This window comes from Monodelphis domestica, chromosome 6 (genome assembly GCF_027887165.1).
Source record: "Monodelphis domestica isolate mMonDom1 chromosome 6, mMonDom1.pri, whole genome shotgun sequence".
Lineage (NCBI taxonomy): Eukaryota > Metazoa > Chordata > Mammalia > Didelphimorphia > Didelphidae > Monodelphis > Monodelphis domestica.
This window is the reverse complement of record NC_077232.1, coordinates 191,607,062-191,634,427: the sequence shown is the minus strand read 5'-3', so window position 1 is coordinate 191,634,427 and position 27,366 is coordinate 191,607,062. Positions and strand designations below refer to the sequence as shown.

The 27,366-nt window shown below is 35.5% G+C and overlaps 1 protein-coding gene across 1 annotated transcript in view; it reads right to left on the bottom strand.

Annotated features, from left to right (window-relative positions):
* The window catches only part of GUCY1B1 (guanylate cyclase 1 soluble subunit beta 1), a 78,900-nt gene that overhangs the window by 18,879 nt on the left and 32,655 nt on the right, over window positions 1-27,366 (bottom strand). Inside the window, exons 3-6 of the mRNA XM_016423156.2 lie at window positions 27,211-27,311; window positions 22,261-22,379; window positions 9,333-9,530; window positions 1,046-1,276 (exon numbers count right to left, since the gene is read on the bottom strand). Of these exons, the coding sequence (XP_016278642.2) occupies window positions 1,046-1,276; window positions 9,333-9,530; window positions 22,261-22,379; window positions 27,211-27,311 (649 nt within the window). The remainder of the gene's footprint in view (window positions 1-1,045; window positions 1,277-9,332; window positions 9,531-22,260; window positions 22,380-27,210; window positions 27,312-27,366) is intronic.

Genomic DNA, 27,366 nt, shown 5'->3' with positions numbered 1-27,366 from the left:
TTCTATAATCAGAAATCATCATATTACTTAACCTATAGTATATTAGTTCTTAGCCACATTATCACTCATAGGCTAGATTGTCCTGAAATTAAAAACCCAAACCAAAAAAACTCAACTCTGGGTCGGAGTCTGAATCAACACAATAATATAAGCATGGAGTCAGAATGTTTTGAACCAAATGAAATTGGGATCATTTCTATTAAATTAAAAATATAATTGACTTCAAAATGAACCTAAGAGGAGAGAAAACTTGGTCTTTTAATGAGTGAGCTGGGGGTTTTAGTGCTTACCATTTTAAGCTAGATTTTAACAAAATTTTAACAATACACTGTAACAAATTTTAGATGATCCCTTTCTTGACTATGTTAATTATCCTTGGATCTCTAATGAAAATAACAGAGTTGGGGAAGCACTAATCTTTCTTATCTGTAATCAACACTGACTTTGATTGTTTAGCAAATTGAACAGTTTGGTATCCAATTATGGCAACCAGTTTTTACAGTGGATGAGCTGAGATTTTACCAATGCCAATGAATCTACAGGAAACCAGGGCAAGAAGAAATCCAAAAACTGGAAATGGTGCCCTGAAGAAAGCTTTCAGCAAGCTGTTAGATTAGCTTCTGTTTCCACACTACTCGAAGTAATTCATACTTTGCTCTTGTTATTTCATACTACTTTCCTCAATATTTTTCATTCTCTTGCTAGAATAGCCTGAGATTTTGTTTTAAATCATCTGTCTCAAAGGGATTTGTTATAGAAGTATCATTCTCTCTAATAATTAAAATTATCCACTATTGCTTCACTTTTTCATTGTCTTAACAGACCATTCAAATGGAAAAGTTAAATAGATATTGGGGAGGAATTGTTAAGTGAGAATAAATTGACAAGGGAGAATAACAGTGTACTTCAAAATACATGCCTTATGTATTTATAAAAAAAATACATGTCATAAAGCACCACAAAATTTGACCAAGAAAAGAAATGTTAGAAGGAAACATTTGATTTTTAGATCCTCTGGCACTGTGAAAGAATTATATAATTTTACCTGGGGAAGTACTCTGTATATGGCATTTCCACATTGAGTTACTACTAGATCCCTGTCAAATATTATATGAAAAGGAAAAGCTTTGCAGAAAGTATAAGGGCTGATGCGGGATTCCTGGGTACCATTTTCTTCAAATCTGTCAAGATCTTCATAAAAATCCTCTTCTTTAGATTCCTTTTCTTCAATTAAAAATTGCGTGTGGTCACATTCTTCATTTCTTTGCTGAATAACCTATTCAACAGAAAAAAGAAAGTTGATAGATGGATAGATAGAGCTAGCTAGATGGATAGACAGTACTGGCAATCTGCTTTTCAGTGGCATAGTTAAAACACTTACAAATTTTCTGGAACATAAAGATGATAATAAGATTTTGCATATGAATTAAAATGCTTATAAAATGTATAGCTCAATGTGTGTAAATTTGATAATGCTTGAAACAAGAAATTTGTTCAAATTCAAGCAAATAGGTATTTGCTTTCCCCCCTCTATAGACAACCAATGAGGGGTAGAATAAATACATTTAATTAAATAATTACATTCAAACTATAATTGCAATTTTGAGGAAAACCTACATTTACAAATATCTAGATCTCCAAATGAAAAACAGCTATTTCTACATTCTCTGTTTACTTGAAAGGGCCACTATAGGCTCGGGAATGATCTTAGTATGTTTTGTTTGGAATATGATCAATACAGGAATTCATTACCTATTTTAAAAATTCTTGATTAATAATGAATATTTATAAGTTGCTACTATCCTAGAGAAATAATCTGTAGAAAGCTTAAATAATTTTCTTAATATCATTTAATTGTTCTGAAATTATGGACATAAATATGACTTTGGAAAAGAACTCTAATGAGTATTATTAATTATTCATTATGAAATTATTTGCATCTTGATAATGAATGTTACTTAAATGAATGAGAACTAGTTAATAAATAAAAGCACTTTATATACCCCTTCAAGATTTGCAAAGTGCTTTAGCAATATCTCATTTGGGTCATTTACTTATTCTAGTGAATAAATAGGTTCATGGGTCAGATTTACTGGCTTGCCTATATGTTTTCGCCTTAAGCTTCTGCTATTTTCCATGCTTATTATTCTGTGTAATTCTTGTGTATTTTTTCCTCCTGTAAAATTTCCATAGAGAATCTGTCCTTTCCATGATGGAGGACTTACTCTTTGTTTATGTAATAACTGGGGAAGTAATAAGGAAAGATACAAGATCTCCTATTCAAGACTCAATTTTCTCCTATTTTAGCAAAATAACCAGCTTAATCTCCTTTTCTGGACATAGATGCCATTCAAAATGACTCATACACCACTTTTCACATCCCTGGAAATCCGCTGCCATCTGCTACCATTTAATTCACCTACAGTTTTGATTCTTCTGAAATATTCTTGATTCTTAGTTATATAATATGCACTGAAGGGGATGCTGTCATTAAAATGCACACTTCTATGACGGAAGAGCTTGGAATCCTCAAAAGGTTAATGAGATTTCCCAAATCTTTTCTTCTTATTCAATTTTGGACTCAGTCATTATTTATCTGCAACATGTTTACACACACACACACACACACACACACACGCACACACACGCACACACATGCACTGGACTTTCCATTCAAATGCATGCCATAGTCCTGGGCAATGAACATTTTCTAGTCTTGGGTCTTTTTTCCCCATGTAGATTGGTAGCTCATTCTCTTTTAAATAGCCATTGATCTCACTGAAATGCCTTACGATTGATCCCAGGTCTCAATATCATCAGTAAGATGTCAACTATGAAAAAAGAACATGTGAAAAATGATTTGTATTGTCTTCCATTAACTCATATCAAATAATGGATGTCTTTATTCATTAAATAGCTAAAGTAGATAGCTAGAGGTTAGACCAGTTTTCCAAAATCAAACTAAAGCCAGATCTACACAGCTAAAATAGAGGAAGAGTACATAATGATCTAGTAAATTTAAGAAAGGATATAGGCAGGTAATGGGGCAGCTAGTTGGCACAGTAGATAGACTATTGACCCTGGGTCAGAAAGATTCATTTTCTTGAGTTCAAATCTGTTCAGACACTTATTAGCTGTGTGATCCTGGGCAAGTCATTTAACCCTGCTTGTCTTAGTTTCCTTATCTGAAAAATGAACTGGAGAAGGAAATGACAAACCACTCTAATATCTGTGGTCACAAATGTGGTGTGACCATCAAATGGGGTCACAAAGAATCTGACACAATTGAAACAACTAAACAACAAATAGGTGACAATCTTGTTAACTCATGCCTAAAAGAGTTCCAATTTTTATTTTTTCTATTTTTCCTATTTCTTATTTATTTTTCCTATTTGAATTTGCTACCTAATTTATGTGAATTCATAGTTTACATAGTCAATTTTCACTTGCTTAACTCTCTGCCTTGAATTGGCCATACTATGGAGCAAAATGGATTGGTATTTGATCTTGAGTCCTCATCCTCACTTCTCAGGATTTTATCAGCTATATGACCCAATCTCACTTGTATCACCCAGTAAAGGGGAATGTTCTATTCCTGTAGGCTTAATTGAGAAGTAATAAACCAGATTCTCTGTCCGTCTGTTTCCCTCTGTCTGTCTATCTGTCTGTCTCAAAGACTTACCTTCTGTTTTAGAATATTAAGTATTTGTTCCAAGACAGAAGAAAGGTTAGGGCTAGGCAAAGGAGGTCACACAGATAGTAAGGGTCTGAAGCCAGAGTTGAACCCAGGACCTTTCATCTCCAAGCCTGACTCTTTATCCACTGAGCCACCTAGCTACCCTCCTGCCACCAGATTATCTCAGCAATTCTCCAGCATCTTGTGATAATCATTCTATGAGAAGTTAAGAAAATTTGCAGAGAACCAGGTTTATAGATCTAGAATTGGAAACAACTTCAGAGGTCATGGAGTCCAACTCCTTCATATTACAGATGAGAAAACTGGGGTTCAAACCCTATCACACAAAGAATGGCAGAGATGGGATGTGAATCCAGGTCTTTTGCCTCTGAAGCCTGTCCTCCTTCCACTCTACTATGGAAACTGCCTTTTAAATATTCTATGTTTATGGTACAAAATTCCACTATCTTGGATATATTTTAGAAGTCAAACATATTGTCACATGTGTAATAAACAAATCTGCAATATTTGCCCTGATGAAACTGGGAATCAAGAGGAATTCTTCTGTAGCCCAGGCAAATGACATCATTCTCCCATGTCTAATCACCATAGCAACAGCTACGAAAATCTTGATAAATTATTGGCTTTCAGAGATTTCAAGCTATTTTTTCCCCTTGCTGTGTTGTGCAAGCACCTGGGCCTATTTGGCTTAGGTAATTGAAAAGTCAGAACAATAATAAAGAAAAAAATCTTAAAATTGGATTTAACTTGAAAAAAATAACTTTCTCATTATTTCTCCAAGGCCTTTATGTGAAACCTCCCCAGGGCAGCAATAATATTAGTTCACTGTCATGTTCTGAGGGTTTATGCTATAAAGGCAGGAAGATGTGTTGTGGATTTTGGGAGATACCTATTCAATGGGTTTAATTTTTATTGTGATAGCATGAGAATTGCCCTCTTTACACGGCATATTTCTTTAAGTTCTTTGGTTGGAGAAAAGAGGTCATTAGATATTGTTAGCTAATAAAATATGTAATAATATGGGCAGAGCACACACCACAAGTCAAACCAACCATCAAGGGCCATCTTGAACAGTTGAGAATGAGCTTTTCTTTAATAGCGCCATTGTATCATAGCATTGGAAGAGACCTTAGAGGTCATCTAGTCCAATTCTTTCATTTTATAGAGAATAAAACTCAAGCCCAGAGTGGTTAAATGATTTGCCCTAAATCACAAAAGAAGTAAACGATTCAGGATTTGAACCCAAACCATCATATTCCAAACCCAGTATTCTCTACCACCCCACAGTGTCTCCCAATTCTTTGTTTTTTGGTATTTTATAAGATTTATTAATAATTACTAGAAGTAGCAAAATAAAAAGGTAACAAAACCACATGCCCATGGCTAATCTACCTGTTGAAACAGCTCGTTCCACCAGTGTTCTGACCCAGGAAGGAAAAGGGGCTAGCCACAGACGACCATCCAATTTACTTCCTGTCTATGTCAGCATGTAACTACAGGAAGTCAGTGGGCTAATGAGAAATGTAGTTCAAAGGCACAAGATTTCCCATTACAGTGTCTCCCAATTCTAATGACCTTGAAGTGCTGTTTCTAAATTTGGATATTTTCTAGTTCTACATTTTTATATTCTCTTCCTCAATAGAACTCGGCTCTAGAAAAACATATTTCTGGTGGTCCAGTGCAGGTCATAGCAAGTACTAAACAGCACAGGGGGTGAGGAAATCAGGAGTCAGAAGAGCAGAGTTCAGGAAGTCAGGCAGTCTCAGAAGACAGGAAGAAGCAGGAGGCTCAATGGCTAAACTGGGGGATTAAGTTTAAATCAACATTTAACCTGAAGGAGCTCTAGGGCCCTACAAACACATTCTTTGGACAATTTCAAGTTTTACATTGGTTACATCTCTACCCCGCTATGTTACCCCAGTTAGTCAGTTAACAATGAATTATAAAACACCTACTATGTTCCAGGCACTGTGCAGATGATCAAGAATCAAGTGTATACATTCCAAGGTGAGGCCAAATTGAAAGGTGCACAAAAAACTACTAATGAGAATCAACATTTTGTATTTTGGCAAATAATTACTGGGCACTTTCATTTATATATTTTTGTATTTGGAATCAAATTAAAATTATGTAGTTCCAATTATGACAAAAGTCTTTTCATTTCTTGTGGATTAAAAAATGGGCATTCTTTAGATAATGGTGAAGATGTTCAGCCCTACACATTATGCTAAATATACACAAGCTGGAGACAAAAGGGGAATGGCCATCAAGAATATCCTTTCATACTGCACCAGAGTGTAGAGAAGCTGTGTAATTCAGCTTCCCATTATATCCAAAAAGGAGAATTGAGTTCCAGGTTTACCAAGATGGAGTTTTAAATAAACTTGATAATATTTTCCTCTATCTAAGTAAGTTTCTCATTGAAACAGTAACTATAAATCAATAATGTATGCTTTTAGAATAACAGTAACTGAACATATTTTTAAAAAGACAATGAAACTCTAAGTTTAGACATTATATATTTGAAATTCTGGGCCCCTATGCTGTTACTTATTTAATTTAGATATACACAGATAGCAAGAGCTGTCTCCTATTTTTCATTTGGCTCCAGCTGCTGCAGTAATCTCTTTAAAAATAAATTTTACTCCTATAAAGGATGAGATAAATGAATGTCTGTGATATGGGACTATCCACCAGCTCATTAGGAGTGGTCATTTGTATTAGAGTACTGCCTCACAGATCTCTGGATTTGCTAATGATTTACCATATTGATATTCTTGACCAGTCATAGAAATTAGTGCTAAAGAACAAAGGCTGCAACGTCAGAAAGCCATAGGCAAGTTAAGACTTGGGATCTTGATTCATAGTTAGGACTAAAAAAAAAAAGCCTAATTAAGCATCTAGTTTAATTTTTTAAATGAGTAAACTGAGCTAGGGCAGGATTCAAATCTAGACCCTCCTTGGAATGTCATCACCAATGACTGCTAGGAAACCATTGCACAAGAAGTGTCTCTGTCTTCTACAGAACTCATTGCTTTTAGTGACTTTATGTTTTGGCAGAACCATTGCTTACTTACATGCTATGATTTTGCCAGTGATCAAAGGACCTTTTGATCAGTCCTGCTCTACCGATGTATCACATCCTCCTACTTCCTCTAATACTTCAAAAGTTCTGTCAGTTCCCATCAATAGAGATTCTACTTCAACCAGTAAAGATTGCATCCTTCTTTAATGATATCAGAGATTATAAGAGATGGCTTTTCTATAGTTGCTGTGGTCAAAAACATTCAAGTATTGGCGGTCAGCCTTCTGGAGAGGAGCCTCTCTATGATTAATGAAGTTATTCCCCGGACAACAGACACATAGCAAGTTCTCATGTCCATGCATGGTACCTTTCCAGGTTGGTAGAATCTATAAACATTTCCGCTCCAATGCCATGACCTTTAAGGATCTTTAATGAAAGGCATTCTTTTTTTTTTTGTAAACCCTTAATTTCCATCTTAGATACTATATAAAAAGTAGGAAGGGTTAGACAATGGACATTGAGTGACTTGCCCAGAGTCACATATCTAGGAAGCATCTGAGGCCAAAATTGAACCCAGGATCTCCCATGTCCAAGGATAGGTTTCTATCCACTGAGCCACTAGCTGCCCCCAAGGCATTCTTTTTTAAATAATGTTTTAGTCTTCCCTCCATTCAGGCTAGAGCAGATTACTAAAATTTCTTATCAATATCTATGAGAGTTTCTATGAAGAAAAGGCTATTTCTTCACTCTTCTTAGGCACAGGGTAACTGAGAGATATCTATGAACTTGATGAGCTTTTTTGTCATACCTTCCTAAAGTGGCTCCACATGTGGACAGGATAACAAGTAAGGGTAAACACAAGAGGTGCATTTGAGCACCACTGGCCCCAAGAAGACCCAAATATTTTTGTCTTCAGGTCTACGTTTAGCAGAAACAAGTCTGGATACCCGCTTCTAGGAAATATAATTCTCTCTTGTAATCATTATTTATTTTATGAGAAGACTCCAGAAAGTGAAGAAATAGATAATAAAGAGTTTTTTAGATTTCTTAGAGCAGAGGTATCAAACATGTAACACTAGAGTATGCAAAAATTAGATTAAAATGTAATTGGGAAATAATTATCAAAATAAATAAAATACAATGGAACAAATAATGTTAAAATATAATTTCCTAAATCAATATGTAACCTACAGGGAATGATGTGTATAAAGTACATATGTAGTCTAATGGTCCCTATTTCTGATGAGTTTGACATCACTGGTCTTGAGGTCTTCAGGATAAGTTATGCATAGAAAGCAAACAATGCCACCTGAATTTCGTTTAGAAAAATAGACTGAGCTAGTCAACAAAATATGAAATTTTCATATATATAGTTGAAATGTTTTTTGCTAACAAGCTTCATTCGGTTCCACCAGAGCAGAGATCCTGGCAGGCAGTAGCTGCTCTAGTTGAGGTATCAAGAGGAATACTGCTGAGATTCTCTTGTGATTTAACTTTCAAGAAAATCCAGGGAACAGATAGAATAGCCAATTAAAAAAAAAAAGCTAAGTCTTTCTTTGGTCTTAATTTCTCTTATTTGGCCTTGAGTTGGCTATTTCTTCAATTAAAGTAGAGAGGTTAAGATGATCAAAATACCTTTTGGTATTGCACTGAGTAATAATCACTTGCAATAAAAATGTAGCCAAATGAAAAAAATATGACAATATACCTATTTTCTCAATCCTAATGCTTTTCTTTATGATTAGCAACAACACAAACTGAAAGAGTAGCCATATTTCTACTTTTTCAAGGTTCATATTTGAATTTGTTTCACCAAAAAGTACTCTACATGTTGAAAGAAAACAGGTCAGACTACAAAATGTCACCTTCGAACTGCTACTTTACTATTAAGGAACAAAAAAGGAATATTCATCATAACGAAAAAGACAGAATTGAATCATCATTGATTAGCTGTGTGTGGATCTCAGTTTCCTCATCGATAAAATGGAGGTTTCACAGATCTAGAACTAGAAAGGGTTTTTTAGGTTATCAGTTTAATATTCTCATTTTACAGATGTAAGAAGTAAGTCCTACAGAGATTACATATGACTTGCCAAAGGTCACACAAAATATTAGGCTCTGAAGTGGGATTTGATCCTAGACCATCTGACTATATAGAAAGAAGTCTTTTCACTTATCATATTGAGTTGGACTCGATAACTTTAAAATCCCAGCCAGTTCTAAATCTCTAGCACGCTGATTCTGGGATCCATTGGCAGAGACAAATTCACTTAATTTCATCTTCTTAGATAATTCCTCCTTCTAGATTAGTTTCTTCAGGCAGTATATTCTTGGGGCTTAAAATTAAATGTGATATTACCTTTAAACCAATTCTAAGCAAAAGTATAAATTATCTACTCCTATATATATATTTACTTGCTCTTAACATAACTTTTTTTCTACCCAAAAAATGAAATTTATGCATTTCAAAGATAAAAACACAAGATTATTGTTTTATATTGAATTTTGTATCATATATGCCATTACTTCCATTTATTACCATGACTCAGTTATTATTCTAGTAGGCTAAGTGCCATCTATATTCAAAATGGATTCTAGGGCTGAATATACCTTCATGTCGATTTCAGTGCCATGTATCTGTTGGGCTACAGTTTTGATGATGCCAATGACAATGTCCTGTAGTCCTTCTCTCTCTGAGTAGTAGTGCAGAATGAGTCCTTTGCCCTTTTCAGCATCAGTGCACCTAAAGGAAGGTGCGCGCATACCTGGGTAGATAGTAGCAAGGTGGTCATGGAGAGCATCAAGGTTCTATAGAAAGAAGGAAAAGAGGAATGAAAGCATCAGAACCATGAAAGTATAAATAGCTTGAGAGAAAATGATATCCAAATACAAGTCTCAGGTTTGATTTACACAAGAATGGAATTTGACTTCTTAGCATACCTTTAGAATGAAGAGTCACATAGCATAACTTTTCTTTTCTTCAAAAGGATATTTGTAATAAATCACAAGTGAAGCATGACAATGAATATGACAGAAGCATATTTAAGAGGCAGGGTAAACAAACAAGGATGTTTCCTGGAAAAAGAAGCTACATAGGAGAATAGCAAAATAAGGTTTTTCCCACTTGAGTACCTGGAAAAAGGTAATCCTGAGCTCCCCCAAAAGTTTAGAAACGCTTCTCTAAGTAACTCAAAACAAACAAATAAACAAACAAACAAACAAAAAAAACCCAGAATGACAAGACTGGATTACATACTTGGTTTCAACCCAATAAAAGTAAATGTGAATAAGTTGAATCCTTAAATAAAGAATTTTGATAGATATTCAGGGGATACCTAAAAAGCTATGATGATACTTTTATTCATTTAAATTAATTTAAAGGTAAATAGTTACTAAGTAAACTTGGTATATCATACTAATATTTAACTTGAAATTTGTTAATGAAACATTTAATTAAAAAAGATAGCCTAAGGCATATGCAACTGTGTAAACTTGGATATACATCACATAAGTATGCCTAACAATATATGCATATTTGTGTGTAAGTGTCTACATTAACTAATATCATACAATACTTTTACCTCTGCATTTTTTACTCTGGATCACTTCATGCCCTCCTGTTTCTTTGAATGCTCCAGTTACCATTCCTTATGACTCAATGATATTCCATTATTTCACATATCACTATTTGTTTACCCATTCTTCAGTTCTTGGGCACATACATTTCTCCTTGGGTAGGGATTTTTCAAAAGAAATGAAGATATAAACATTGGAGAAAACAAAATTCAAGTAGCAATTGCCTCAGACAAATATATTAATATTGGATTCACTTTTTAAAAAAGTAAACTAATTTCAGTCTATGCAATGCACAGTGAAATAGAGTAGAAAATATTTTGGCAAAACATGGCCACTCTAAGATTGATGCCTCTGCTTCAATGATATCAAATATATAATAGCTCACATTTATAGGGTGTTTTAAGGTTTTATAAAGCATTTCCATCACTACAACCCTGTGAGATAAGTATTGTCAGTATTCTTCTCCCCACCTTACAGATAAGGAAAATGAGATCAGACAGATGAAGTTGATTTTCTAGGGTCAGTTATGAAGTGTCAGATTCTTCCCTTCCTCCTACCCCAAATCACTGGAAATATGACAGACTGAACCTAAAAGGCTGTGTCTCCAGGCAAACCAGTAGACATTACCTTAAAAAATTATGTATGTTTTTCAAGACAATGAATAGAATATCAAGACAATCTTAGGTAATCCCAAGGATGAACTGGGCTATTTCCAGTAATGTTGTGTAATTTCCATCTCCTCCACCATCCCAACACACTAACCCCAAAGCCAACATTTCAAAGAAGCATTTGATTGAGTCAGTCTTTTTTGCTCAAGTTAGGGGCAGTGTTTCTTGGCTCTCAAAATATCTGCTCGTCATAATGAAAAAGACTGGATTTTTAATAAATGCTTTTATTTATTCTCGATTGCCACTAGAGGATGCTGTTGTTTTGGAATAGGCAGCTTCTATTCTCTGACTGGTATTCAGAAAATTCCTTTTGACTGGGGCGGGGTGGCAATCAATCTTTCCCATGACTGTTTAACCCTATGTTCTTAGAATTATGTAGCCTCTGCCTTCAGGAAGGAATGTTTAGAAGGAGGAAGGGTTGGGGCATGAGTTATGGTAATTAGCCATCATACTCAGAGATTATTTCCTCCTCTTCTTTCCAATATATAGAAAACAATAGTGAGGAAGTTGTAGTTTTGTTGTTTTTTTCTAGACCTGAGTGAGGTTCATGCTGCTGCTGGGTTTCTTTAAAATAGAGAAACCCTATCACCATGAGGGGGCAACTGTACGATTCTATTACATTTCACAAATCCTTCCCAGATTTGGGTAGTGAAAATACAAAGACACACATGGCTCTAGTCCAGTTATCTAGGAGCTTGTAGGCTCTGGGTGATGAGGGAGTATGAAACACACAGATATTTATATACACATATAAATGCAAATATAAAAATAAAACACAGAATACAAAGACTATCATGATCACTGCAAAGAAAAGCTCTGGGAAAAATTCTATATCAGTTTCATTCCTTATTATCTATCTGACAGGATAGAGAAATGGCTCAAATAATGATCAGGTACATCAAATGATCCATCATTAAAAAGAAAAGACAAGCAATCCTGCTCTTCTAGTACCAAAAACGATTATGCTAAGTCTTCCCAGTAAAATTCTACTCAGCTGCCTTCTGATGGCATGAGGAAACTCCCATCTTCTCAAACATTAGTCCCACAGGGGGCTTTCTCTGACTTTGAGTGAGTGTCCTAGCCTGGCTAAAGTCAGAGAGGCTCACCATTAGGAGACTATCAATAGGTAATGATGTGGGGGATGGGGAGATTTAACAGAGCAACTCATGAAGACTGCCTACTGGGATATGGGGATGTTGGGATTGGGATACCCACAATGATGAAATTATGTACCTTTTGAAATACCAAAGTATTAACACTATTTAGCACTTATATAGCACTTAAATGTTTGCAAAATACTTTACAAATATCTCATTTGATCTTCACAACAACCCTGAGGGGTAGGTAATATTATTATTATTATCCTTCTTCTAAAGATGAGGAAACTGAGACAGGCAGCAGGTAAGTGACTTGCTCAGGATCATACAGCTAGTAAGTGACTGAGAACAGATTTGAACTCAAATCTTCCTTATTCTAGTCCAGAGCTCTGTGCCATCTCACTGCCTGCAAGGTGTTGTTGTTGTTGTTATTGTTTTAAAAGTATTATCTTCATACAAATGCTCTTCTTCTTCACTAGATATATTTTTCACACCTAGGATCCAAGGCTCATATATCCTCTTTTAGGATCAGAGCGACATCACTTAGTCCTGTTCTCCCAGGGACTGAGGACAAGATCCCCATTTCTTTTTTTTTAGACCCTTAGCTTCCAGCTTAGAATCAGTACTATGTATTGGTTCTAAGGCAGAAGATGGTAAGGGCTAGACAATGGGGGTTAAGTGACTTGCCCAGATTTCAACCCAGGACCTCCTGTCTCTAGTCCTGGTTCTCAATTCACTGAGCCCCCTACCTGCCCCTACATATATTTTCCTACCAACAGTTTATATTCAAATAAGACAGATGACATGTCAGAAACATTTCCCATCAGGCATCTTCAGGATTGATGAAATTAGCTTCACCTGTCATGAGTATATGTGGACAGAATAAGGGGATAATCAATGGCCAGCCAAGGTGATTACGCCTATTATGCCCCAGATAGCAAAACCACAGACATTATTTGACAGCATTATTACTAGTTGTTACAATTAGAAATATATGACATAGAATGTAAGATCTTTGAGAGAAAGGCCCATTTTTCATTCAGATGTATCCCCTGAGCCTAGAGTAGTGTCTCACAAATAGTAGTCACTTATTAAATGCTTGTGGGATCATTGGATTATATTACCAGCTAAAAGTAAATGACTCCAAGATGTCAACAGACAGTACTAAGTATGGTCATCTGAGGAAACCAAACCTCAAAACATCAAATGTGTCATTGAGTTTTCCATTAATTAAGTGGATGAATAAAGTAATCTCCTGGAGCACATAAGAAATAACACACCACTTTAGTGTAGTATTGATTTCCTTTATGTAGTTCCTCACATAAAAGCACTCAAGATTTTTTCCATTTAAACTCTCTCTCCAATCTCTCTCTCTCTTTCTCTTTTCTCTCTCTCTCTCTCCCCATCCTTCTCTCTCTGTCTCTGCCTCAGTTTCACTTCTCCTTTCTCTCTTGATATTTTGGAAATGATTATCAAGAGAAGTAAAGAATTCAGTTCTATTACATTTGACCACCTCTTTCTGCAACCATCACTGTTAAATTACATATTTTTAAATTTTTTATTTTTATTATCATGCAAAACACATTTCCATATTGATCCTTGCAGTAAGAGCACACTCATATGTAACCAAAACAAAATATACTGATGTGAAAGGATCATGTATTTTTTAAAATCTTTACTTTCTGTCCTAGAATCAATACTGTGTATTGGCTTCAAGGTAGAAGAGCACAAAGGGTTTCTTTTTTTCAGACCCTTAGCTTCCATCTTAGAGTCAATACTATGTATTGGTTCTAAGGCAGAAGATGGTAAGGGTTAGGCAATGGGGGGTTAAATGACTTGCCCAGGGTCACACAGCTAGGAGGTTTATGAGGCCAGATTTCAACCCAGAACCTCTCGTCTCTACACTTTCAATCCACTGAGCCACCTTAGATTATGTTTTCAGGAACTTTGAAGATTATAAAAAGAGATTATAATCCTAACCTGGATTCTTTTATCAAGCCTTAAAGAAAAAAACCCATTCTATGTTTACAATATTGCCTATAACATAATTTATTATTCACTAGAGTGGCTACTAATAGTTCTACTCAAAAATTATGATTAATAAGACTTTCATATCAAAACAGAATTTAAAATTTTAAAGTCCCAATCTTATCAGCAAAATATTTGTTTATAGGAAAAAATATGTACATATATTCATGCTTTCAAATGAGTATTGAAATAAACTCAGACCTAAGCAACTGCAGCTCAAATGGACCACCAGTTAGCAAGAACTAAGCTGCAAATACTCTTTGATGTTTTTTTTCCCCCACTTCATAACTGATGGAGTTTTCTCATCTACTTTAATTTGGAACTAGGGAATAGAGAGCAACAACATTCATTTTTGTCATTCTTTGAAAACCACGAGGTCAGCCTAGGGGTTCCTATGAAAGTTTTTGATGGCTTGCTCTGATTTTTCTTGCATCTTCCATAAGCCAAATGAATTTATTTTTTACTCAGGGTTACTGTTATCCATGAGTTCAGTATGATTTCTGACCTAACCTGGAGATCACCAATTATAGATGAGAATTATTTTTCATATCCTGAGAAACTGCACTCTAGAGGATACTATTTTTAAAGGCAGGACAACCAAATGACAGTATTTTATGCCCATGGGAAATGCATGAAAGATTCAGGTTTTTCAATTCCTTCAGGATATTTCCAGGAAAAAATAGTTTCTCTATTTATACATGTACACTAAAAGTAAGCTTATATATAAGTCCAGATCCAAAAAGAAAATGAGATCTCCAAGAATTATCTAGACCATTTCTCTGACACCAGTCATCTGGGTATACATATTTAAGTCATCATCCATAAATTCATGAGCCCTTATTTTAAAATCCTTGAGCAAAAGAGACTCAATGTATTATATAATGGGTCATCTCATTTTAATTGAATTTGACAAAAATAATTAAATATTGATTATGAGGAAAACATTCTAGTTATCATTGGGAATTTAAAAAAATGAAACACCTAGGCCTTGCCCTTAATAGCATGTATATTCTTACATAGGTACACATGAACATATGTTTGCATACCCCAACACACACAAGGATGCATGTGTGCAAATGTATCATCTAATAGAATGCAAGTTCTTTGAGGGCAAGGACTGTTTCATTAGTCTCTTTTTATTATCTTCTGTCCTCAGCACCATACCTGGTATATAGTAGGTGCCTAATAAGTGCTTATTGATTAACTCATGACTGAATGGTTAGATAGAACAGTTTTTAAAAAATAAATACCCAGAACTAGGGTCAAATAGAGTGCTTAGCACCTAATCTAGGAAATTTATAGGAAAGTACCACAAAGTCTCATAATGGAAGCAGAGTTTCAGGCTTTCCCCACAGGATGGATAAAAACTTGAATATGATAAACTGAATGATTGCACTCATTTTTATAAGTTCTTTCTTTGAACTAATTTTTCTATGTTTAGCAATGCACACTTTCCTTTTTAAAGAATGCATACATGCCAAGAATTCAGCTTGCAATCTTTTTTGAAACAAAGAAATAGATTTTTTTGTATCAGTTCATTTAAAAAGTTGAGCAAGTTTTCTTTAAGATTCTTAGAAAAAAATCTTTAAAACTAAAAACAAGTAACCATCTTTAGCAAGATCTATATTTGATGGCATCTCAGTTCTGCCTGGGTTTGGTTCCCTTTCTTGTTTGTGCTTTTTCATTTTTGTGGTAGACCTCAGCAGAAGGAAGCCTGGGTATGAGTAAGCAGGACTAAGAACAGGGTCAAATGAACCGTTGAGCCTTTGGTCACTTTCTTCTTCCTTTCTTCCTTTCTTCCTCTCTTCCTATAATTCTAACTATTTAACACTTATTTAACAAACAATCAAGTAGAACCTACTGGGTGAAAAGTACTACGCTAGATAGACCCAGGAGGAGAAATAAAGTTTAGATAAATCAATCCGTCAGCTAATCAGTATTAATTAGGTATTGACTATTGTGCCAGTAATAGGGAAAAGCACTAGGGATAGAAAGAAAGGCAAAAAAATAAGTCTCTCCTCAAGGAGTTTGCATTCTCATGGGAGAAAAACATATAAATAATTAGATTCATAAGATATTGAGAGAGTTGCTAAAAGGCAATCCCAGAGGAGAAAGGACAAGCAGGTGGGGCACCAACTAAAAGACATGGTTTCTGTGTCAGTAACCTTACAATTATGCATATTTCCTACTCTAATGACTAGGATTAAGATATCGTTTTGCTGTTTAGTCATTTTTCAGTTGTTTCTGACTCTCCATGACCTTTTTTGGTGTTTTCTTACCAGAGATACTGGAGTGATTTGCCATTTCCTTCTCCAGCTCATTTTACAGATGAGGAAACTGAGACAAATGAGGTTAAGTGATTTGTCCAAGGTCATATAACTGATATGTGTTTGAGGTTAGATTTGAATTTGGGGAGATGAGTTTTCTTTAGCTCAAGTTTGGCACTCTATGCACTGTACCACATAGCTAGCTGCCCCTTGGGTTAAGATAGAGGCAGAAATAATAACTCTAAAATACAAAATGGAAGGATAAGTGCTTTAGAAAGTAACAAAACAAAATACTATGGGCTTTAAAAGATCAATAAGCCTTCACCTGATAAAAAAGGAGGGAGTATTTTCCAGTCTTGAAATATCAAGACCAAAAGCCCAGAGACACATCAGTAATAAAGATTAGTCATTGTGATGGGACTATCAAAGAAATGGGTTCTCTTCAATGGGTCAGTAATTTTTTTTAAACTCCCTAAATGTACGATCTCAAGAGAGGGGACCATAAAGGCATGCTTTTAAGAGGATCCCTTGGGAGAAAACCAACCAACTAAACCAAAAAAAACCCCAAACACTACAATGGCAGTGCTTATAAGGCATTGCAAATATTCTCTAAAGTTTAAGTGGAAAAGAAAGTTGTTATAGACCCATGTCATATGTTTAAGGACGAGCTATTCTTTTCAGGAACACAAAGGGTGAGGGAAGAAAGGGGATGATTTCATTGTGTTTTCACATTCACCCAGGCAACCTTAAAAAACATAAACAAATTTAAAAAAAAAGGCTCCAACAACCTAGATGACATTCATCAGACCTCATAATGAATCAAGGTCCTCAACACTATTTAAGACTTGGAAAACATAGGGTAGTTGTTCAGAGAGGAGAGAAAGCATGTCATGTGCTACTGATCTCTGCTTGGCTTGTTTACTGTTTCCTTTTCCTGTACTCTCAATGACTAAGCTTCCTCCTGCCCTTTATGGACTCCTGGGTTTGAAAGGCAGGCTTTCTATGTCATGAGAAAGCAGTTTCCTTTGAGGTTTACAAGTTAAAAGTAAGGGGAATGTTGCCTTTTTCTAAGGAACGTAAGTAATCCAAAGTGACAGATTTTTACAGCTGTTCGGGAAAATGACCATATTTCCCAAAATAGCACTTCCCATGAACACTTAGGCATTGTGTCTGACAGAGGTCATCAATTCCAGACAGCTCTTGGTATGCCTGGCCAAATCACACTTTCACATTAAAATTGGCTGAAAAGGATGGCGAGTTTGCCAGAGAATTTCTTAGGGAAAAAGGTCTCCAGGATTTACCTCAAACCAGGAAGAAATCTTTCTCCTTTTCCTCACACTGCCATCTCATGCTTTTTAGAGACTTCCTCCCTGAAAAGCAGGTGTTACTTTCATATTATTCTATCTGACCTGCTTTAAAACAGTGATGGAGGAGAGGGGCAAGCCACATGTCTTGGGTTCTGTTCCAATCCTAGATTTTCCCTTGAGATGGCCTTAGGTATAGACATCAAGGGTACTATGGGGATGGCTTTTTCTTTACTTAGGTGATGAGACTATATTCCGGGTTCACTTTGGAAGTAACTTCTGCTATATTATTAGGCGTAAACAATTATGATGAGTTGGGAGGGGAGTTGTATGCAGGAATCAAAAAGCCTCAAAGAGAAAAGTCTTAAATATTCCCTAGGTCTTTCCTTAACTCAAACCTGTCTCAACCAGAATCCTTTTGGAAGCCTTCAGTGTTTGAGAGAGGCTGTGGAAGGTCCCGTTTGGATTATAAAGAGCAGAATTCCCAGGTGTCCTGCTTTATTATCTAATTCAAATATTTCGATTCCTTGTCAAATTTACCAAAAAAAAAAATAAGAGGAGGAAGGATGGGACTAATATAAGACAAAAGGAAAACATCTATCTAGTGTAGTCATGGCTTGAGATACACAAGGGAGTCTCCCTATCATATTAGACCTTCCTGACCAGCTGTATTTTTTCTGTATCAGCCTTCCAACTTTTCTCTCTGGTGTTTATAGCAATAATATACCAGAGGTTTCAAATAGTGTTTTGCTATAGCAACAGCATGGCTGCCTTATTTTTTCTAATTTGAGAAGAAATATGGCAATATAGAAGCAGAACTGTTGAATTACAGACTCGTTTACAACAGAACACCTCTAGATAAAACATGTGCCATTTAAAAGCTGAAAACAAAATCTTCACAATTTGTGTTTCTTTTTCAATGACAAAATTTCAATCTCTCAATCACTGAAGTCAGCGGACATAATGTAAGAATCCCAAGGGAGAAACTAGAGAGAAAGTTTCATGGAATGAAAAGAACTCACTTTGCATAATTCTATAGTTTACAAACAGTTTTGTTCCTCAAAAATCATAACTGAGTTGTTTAGTTCCTTTGTATATCCACTTTTTTCATTAGTATGAAGTAATACCTAGTATTAAAAGTCTAAAAAAATTTGAAAAAATAAGATATTCAAGTATACTAATTTGAAATCTAGAGACTTGTGTTCAAATATTGTGTCTAACACTTAACAGCTACTTCATTATAAACAAGCCATTTAACCTCCTTGACCATTAGCTGCCTCTGTAAAATGAAAATAAAAATACTTGCAGCCTATATGCCACATTATAGCTATAAGATTAATTGAACTCTCATGTCAAGCCCTCTCTATATCTTAAAACTTTATTCAAATATCAGTTCATATATTAGTATTATTCTTAACCTTATTGTGTCCTAATTGTATTTCTCCTCAAACCCACCACTTTTACTAACTTTTCCATTATTTTTCTTAAAAACAAACAAACAAAAAACCCAAACAACCTTACCTTCTGTTTTAGAACCAAAGCACGGTATTGGTTCCAAGGCAGAAGAGCAGCAAGGGCTAAGCAATAGGGGTTAAGTAATTTGCCCAGGGTCACACAGCCAGAAGTGCTAAGATCACATTTGAACTTAGGACCTCCTATCTCTAGTCCTGGTTCTCAGTCCACTGACCCTTCCCCCATTTCTTTCTGTAGCAAGCATCAGTCTCCTTCCAGTCATGCAGGTTTGCAAATGTGCAAGTCTTTGACTCAGTCTTCCATACTTATATCCAGTTAGATACCAAGTCTTGCTGATCATGTGTATGATTTCATTGTCTTAATGAATTCTTTAAAGTTGTCCCCTAACTTATACTTGTCTGTTTCACTGAGGGTTAAGGGATTTACCCAGGATGCAACTTAAACCCAGGCATCCCTGATTCTAAGGCTAGCACCCTTGTCACTGCCACACAATTTAAATATTCCTCTCAAAAACACCTATACTTTAAGACCTTTGTATTTTAATACTTCAAAGATCTCTGAATTTTACCAATGTGGGCAGTCCTCCCATCAATACAGATAGTGGCACTTTCTCAATAAGCATAAGTTGCTGTGGCCATAAAACTGTAGACATGAGAGTCAGTTTTCTCTGTCTATACCTGAAGCTTTTCTAACTGGGTGGGATTTTCTAAGCTCTGTACTTGCCTGGAATAGTCTTCCAGAAGCCTGGACTATCTGCAGGTCATGATGAGGCAATGGAGTTAGACTTCAGTGTTGAATGTTTAAAATATGTCTTGCAAAAGCAATTAATTTTGGTGACAATCCTGGCCTGGGTAATTTGTGGCTACTGTAAGTGTTCAGTCTAAAATATAATTTCTAAGTCCTCAAAGGTGACAGCAGCATTGTAGAGCATCAAGGACTGCAAAAACAGAAGAAATTGAAAAATTTTTTTAAAGTTTCATAATTCAGGATTTCTGAAAATGTATCAATGTCCCCTTATGAGGTGTGACTCTGGTCCTACAAACCATGCATGAGAATCATCCTAATTAAAGTCACAGCTATACTGTATGGACACTGGACTTCCTCTAACCAGTGAACATGGCTTGTGAACATAAGTATATCAGCCACTTGAGTACATAAATTAAGGCTAGAAAATAACTTTGCTGTGATCTAGCCCAACCCCAACATTTTAGGAATGAAGGAATTATTTCATCTGTCCAGAAACTTGTCCAAACTCCCACAAAGCATTTTTAAGAGGCATGACTCAAAGATCGATAAGAATCCTACAATAACAGATGCATCTACTCTTTTTCCTCCATGATGCTTTGCCACTAAGGAAATAGCATTTGCATGCATTTAAATGCCCTGGCCAGGAAAAGAAGCTATTAAGAACATGGAAAAATCTTGTTTGACAAAGGAGCATAATTTAGTAAAAATGCCTTGCTTGATAAAAAGACCATGATTAGGAATTAGGAGGCATAGATTCAAGTCTTAGCTCTGCCATTCACTAATACAAGTGTGACATCAAACAGCTCTGTTCACTTCATTGGTCCTCAGTTGCCCCAACTGTAAAGTGAAGGGATTAGTTTTGATGACCCACAAGTTTTGATAACCCTCCAGTGCCAACAGTTGGTAAGTAAGCGGTTAAATCACCATAATTCAGTGGAAAATAAAATATTCATAATGTTATTTCCACCATTACTGAAAATCATTCTATTTCATTTTAAAATGTTACTTGCCAAAACTTTCAGGATTTCTCTTAAAGGAATCTACTTCAAACACTTCAATGTTTTATATATGTACCCCCTTAAGAAAATCAGGCATTTACATGTATAACCCAGTGGAACTGTTTGTCAGCTTTTGGGGATGGGGGAGGAAAAAGTCAGGGTGGGTGGGGGGAATCATGAATCATGTAACCATGGAAAAATATTCTAAATAAAAAAAAGAGAAAATTTTTAAAAAATTAATCATTATATTCAGTAGTTACTTATGATAAAGATTGGTGAGAAAGGTATCACATTTTCCCTTCCTATGGGTATTTTTTGCTTAAGTACTGTGTTCTGTAAAAAACTTATTTAAATTTAGACTATTATTACTTGTTAATGTTTATCTTAACTTTTTAAATAAAAGTTTTATTGGTTGGGGGAATAGCATAATTCAATTGAAAATAAATAAATACACCCTTCAAGATTGTTTACTCTCTCACTGTTTTATTACATGAAGGCAACCACAAGAAATCTTGCAATAAATAACACAATGCAACTAGGTACTCTGTATTATGAATACATGGTAAATATATATCAGAGTTCTAGGTCCAAACTCAGCAAGACCTGCAATGACTTAGTGGACAATTAAAGCTGTCACCTTGGCAAGCAAGGAGACATTAGTTTAAGGAGAGTACAGTAGAGTCATTGCACAAGCAAGACATAGAATATTTACTCAAAATCCAAAAATACTACCAGAGACTAAATCTCCAAACAAACTCATTTGATGATATGGCATGTTTAATTTCAATTTACATTTCTGCAAGAAGCTACTTCACGAAGAAGCAGCAGCCTTTGTGACACCAGTAGCTTGGCAAATCCACGGTGGTAAGGGCAAACCAGTTTCCATGCTGATTTAATACTGTTTTAAGCTCAGCAGTGGAAAAAAAATGTTACTATGTAAACATAAGCCATTTTGATTAAACATTCGAGTTCTTACTGTGGTTGTTAAATCAGTAATGCGGCTGGATGGGAACTGGTTTACATTCTCTTAAGCTGGGTTTCAGCTCGCTGGTGTCACACACTGACATCACTTTCCACCAAGATCTTACAACAGTCAGGTCAGAAATACCAACTGTAAACAAGCACATCACTTTCAAAGCTAACACATTTCCAGAAGAGAGTTTCTCTCACAAATGAGGGTACTTAAAATAGCCCACTCCACCTAGAAATAGTTCCCTCTTGTACAGACTTCCATTTGTTAGAAAAACTGCCTAAGTGATATTAATGAGAGAGCCCCGACTTTTCTTGCTAGTCAAGCAGATTGAGGGGGAAAAAAAAGGTCTAATCTTGCATCAATCAGCAGTTAACTAACACAGTACAAAGAAGACACATATTTCTCACCTGTAGAAATTCTCGGACATTGGAGCCCAGGACACGAAGAATGGTATCATAGCCAGACTCTTGGCAAAACACGAAAAACATCTTCCCAAACATCTGGAGGATTTCTCCCGCATTGAGATCTATTTAAAGGTTTAGGGGGAAAAGTTTTACTTACTTAGAAGAGGTCTTGACATGGGAAATTTTCATAGTAAATGGTTAATGCTAAAATGGATTAAAGTGTCTTCAATATTCATATGACTTAAGAACAAATTTGTCATACAAGAAAATCAAAATGAAAGTTTGTATTTTTTTCAAAAGAATCCATGATCCTGTACTTAAAGAGTACATTTCTAATTCATTTGGCCCATCAAAGTTTTCTAACACTCATCTTGGTTTTTGCTAATTGATTTTATTTTAACATTGAATTTATTTTACTTAAAAGGAATAAATTTGGAATGAATATTGGGAAATATTATTCTACAGGATTTGCTTAAAGAGTCATTCTGTTTTAAAGTCTACCATTTTGAAGTAATCTTCATAATCAAAGAATCACTAAGTTTACAAAGATTTGGCTTTTTCAATAACTTTGTCTTCCTGGCTAGATTGAAAAAAAAATTATTGAGTTACCTGCTCCCTCTCCCAAAGTGCAATCTGATTGTAAATCAGGCTTGTTTGGATTTCATTTTGGACCACTAGAGAGCTCTCTTTTCCTCCTGGAGTTTCTTTAATCTATGACTCTATTTTGGTCGTATTTCCCCCATTGTATTACTATCTCTTTCTTGTACATCTCCTATGAAGTTAGAATATAAGGTGGTTAAGAAAAGGATTTAGTTTTGTTTTTTAAAAAATTCTTTTATTCCTGAACTTGGGTAAAAATTGAATCACCCACCTCACTCCCACTAACTGTGGGTGTTGCCCAAAGCTCTGTTCTTTTTCTTTTCCACCTCTATACTCCACTGGGGTTCTAATTAGTTCCCCCGAGTTTAATTATCATCTATATGCAGATTGCTCCCACATTCTACATATTCAGTCCCAGTCTCTCCAGCAAACTTTCATCCTATATCATCTATTGCCTGTGGGACATTTCAAACTGGAAATAATTTAAATTCAACATGTCTGAAACTAATTATTTTTTTATATTTCCCCATTTTTGTTGAAGGCACCGATACCCTTCCAGTTTCTCAGGTTTGTTATCTCAGCATTCTCCTCAATTGTTCACTTCTCTTTATCCCAAATATCCAATCATTTGTCAAATCTTGTCATTTCTTGCTTTTCAAAATCCATTGTGTTTTATGTCTCTCCATCACATAGCTTCCATTATAGTTCAGGGCCTTGTCGTTTCTCACTTAGATAATTGCAATAATCTCCTAATTGGACACTTTGCTCACTAATCCAATTCATTCTACACAATGAGCACAAAGTAATTTTTCTGAACATGTGGCATTCCAATACAACTAACTCCAATGGCTTCCCATTACCTTTGGAATAAAATATAAACACATCTGCTTATCTTTTAAGGTCCCATACAACTTAGCCCATCCTACCTTTATAGTCTCATTGGACATTCCTTAATCTCCTTCTCCCATTGCCATCCAACCAAACTGTCTTTCCCACCTCCCATGCCTAGAACACACTCCATCCTCACCAGTGCCTCAAAGAGACCTGTTTTCCTTTAAGCGAGTAACTGAGATATTATTTTCTGCATGAAATTTTTCTGATCCTCTAAATGCTAGTGCCCTTCCTGCCACACTATCTTATATTTAACAACTGTGTGTGTGTGTATTAACTCTATATAAGTTATATAAAATGTAAAGTTAATAAATATAATGTCTTGGTGAGTAAGGGTTGTTTTTTCTTGTAGATACATTGTTTAGCACAGCCTGGGATATAGTAAAAATTAGTAAGTTCTTATTAATGGTCATGCTGGTTGGTTGTTGATAATTTAGGTTCAATGGCTTTTTAAATCTCAGTGACTACATGCCAATGCAAATTCCTTTACAAACAATAAACATTTTAAACTGATAATCTTTTCTTTTTAATGCTACTCTAACATCCAATAAATAAATCTCTAACTGGACCCTTTGTTCACCACTGCAGTTCATTCTATACACTGAAACAGTACATTTTCTTAAATACAGATAAGACAGTGTATCTTTCCTACACAACTAACCCCAGTGGCTTATAGAACCAATAGAACTCTCTTGAGGGGAAAAAAGAGAATTAGTAAACATTGCCATATGTTAAAAGGTCAATGCTTCTTTGCCTAGAGAAGGGAAACACGTTCCATCATCATGTCATTTAAAGTTGCAGATGATCACTGCAGACAACGTGCTTTAAGACATATCCAGAAAGCAGTAGAGCTTAACTGCTGTTCTGAATTGAAAGTTAACAATAAAAATGCTGATATCATAAAAGAGCGTGAGATTTTTAGATACACGAAACCTATCTCTTCCTTTGAATATAGAATGGTATAAACCACAACCTGATGTTGGGAGGTATCTTACTGACAGGTTATAGCATCCTCTATGCAGGAATTCACCTCCTCAACAAAGCCTTCTGTCCTTTCCCTCCACCCACCCTCACATACACTGCTAAAATGAAAGTTTTCTCTTTCCTTCCTATGGCGTCTGTACTTCTTGTTTGCTTCTACCACAATACCTTGCCTTAGACTTTTTTTTGGGGGGGGGTATAATTTATATCCCCTAAGCTGTTTTTAAAATTTGTCTTTTTCATCTACTTTCAGTGCCTTAGCAGTTACATTGCACAAGGAATGAACAATAAGTTTTAGTCAGTCTGAATTAATTTCTTTCCTAGTAGTAGAGTGGTCTTTGCACTCAATGAGTAAAAAGGGCTATCTGAGATGATGTTTAGGGGCCTAAGACCTTGTTTCCACTAAGTATCACCAAAGTTTGACTCTTTAAAAAAGTTTTTCAGCTCTGTAGTGAAACACTGGGGTCAGAGGATAAGGAGGAGAGAATTTGTAACTGAACTTGTAAGATATGTGATGGTATAGGAGCCTCCATGAGAGTCTAGGAGTGAAAAAGGAACAGAAACAGTCCTTTCCCAGTCTCCTCCTAATTTCTTTTGTTTTACTCAATCTAAAAATTGGAAATTAATAACTCAGATATAACTAAATTTTCTAACCAAGTTTCAAAGTTTTAAACTTTCATCTCCTTCCATTCCTTGCTGTTTTATTTAGAAAAATTAAAATCTATGCAGAAAGTAAATTACATACAGTGATACTGTGTGTGCTGGCTAGGTTTTTTGCATAAAGGGAAATTTTGAATGCTGCAGAAGCCATATTTTGAAAGAGAAGTGGGGAGGGAAGGTAATAGGCCTTTATCAAGTTCCTACTATGTGCCAGCCACTAAGTGTTTTTCAATTATTAGCATATTTATTCTTATTGGAAAGAATTTAACCTGTACAAAAATATGTATAGTCACACTCTTTGTGGTGGCAAAAAAATTGGAAAATGAGGGGATGCCCTCCGATTGGGGAATGGATGAACACATTGTGGTATATGTTGGTGATGGGATACTATTGTGCTCAAAGGAATAATGAATTGGAGGAATTCCATATGAAATGGAAAGACCTCCAGGAACTGATACAGAGTGAAAGGAACAGAACCAGGAGAACATTGCACATAGAGACTGATACACTGTGGCACAATCAAATGCAATGGACTTCTACTAGCAACAATGCAATGACCCAGGACAATTCTGAGGGACTTATGAGAAAGAACGCTATCCACATTCAGAGGAAGAACTGTGGGAGTAGAAACGCAGAAGAAAAACAACTGCTTGATTACATGAGTCGATGGGAATGTGATTGGGGATGTAGACTCTAAATGATCACCCTAGTGCAAATATCAATAATATGGAAATAGGTCTTGATCAATGACACATGTAAAACCCAGTGGATTTGCTTGTTGGCTATGGAAGTGGGGTTGGGAGGATGGGAGGAAAAGAACATGAATCACATAAATACGGAAAACTATTCTAAATTAATTAATTAAATAAAAATTTAAAAATGAAAAAAGAAATTAAAAAAATAAAAATTGGAGCAGAGGTAATCATTTTCTTATTGTACTCTCAGTTAGTCTTTTCAAAACTAGACTTACATCTGTGATGACAGGAGTGGTGAAAGTCACTGTTCTTACCAATGCATGAAAGGATTGGTTCAAAATATTTTCAGAAAGGGGTGTATGTAACACAAGATTAGGTAGAAACAAAGTTGGGGACATTTGGGCAGGTATTCTTTCACTCTGTGCCAACTTTTGCAGCTTTCTTAAGCCTTTTGGAGATATTTGAGCACAACTACATGTAAAGCCCTGTTTGTAATACAAATTGCTAGTGCTTTGTTTGGGGCTCTTAAAGACTGTATCTTAGCAATATTGTCAAATTCCATAGGTTTAAATTCTCCCCTTTGAAAATTACTTAATGTCTTAGCTACTTGATTTTGTGCTATTATCTTTGATTTCAATTTTGTTGTACCTTCTCACTTCTAGAACACACTTGAACTCCAGCTGTTGAATCCTTCCTTCTTACAAAATTCAGCTCAGGTAAAAACCTTATGCATGAATCTTTTCATCAGGCCACTTCCTTGGCTTAAAGGGTTCTCTCTCTCCTGAAATTTTCCCAACACATATTGTCTATGTCCTTCCTGTGTTACTATCATACGCTTCCAGTATTATATTTATTTTTTATGTTCTAACCCCACTTTGTAGATTTTAAGCTTCTTGAGGACAGGGAAAGTATCTTTTTCATTTTATACCTCCTTTGTCTAGAATAATGTCTTGCACATAGAAGACAGTTTGTAAACTTTTGCTTAATTGAATTGAATTGAATTCTTATTTTCCATAGGTACAAGGGGCTTGTGGGCATAAAAAAGAAATAGTGACATTTTTTTCTCCCCAAATATACCAGGTGAGTAGGTAAGTTAATAAGTTAAAAAGAAATGATGTGTACTTACTGAGAACCTTGCTTGCTGCAGCAACCAGATCATATGTTTTGGAATCATCATATATTATTCTGACAAGAAACTGCCCTTCTTCATCCAACTGTGCCTCTTTTCTGGGGGAAAATTTTAAAAAAAACCACAAAAAGGAAAGAAAACATAAGTACAGCC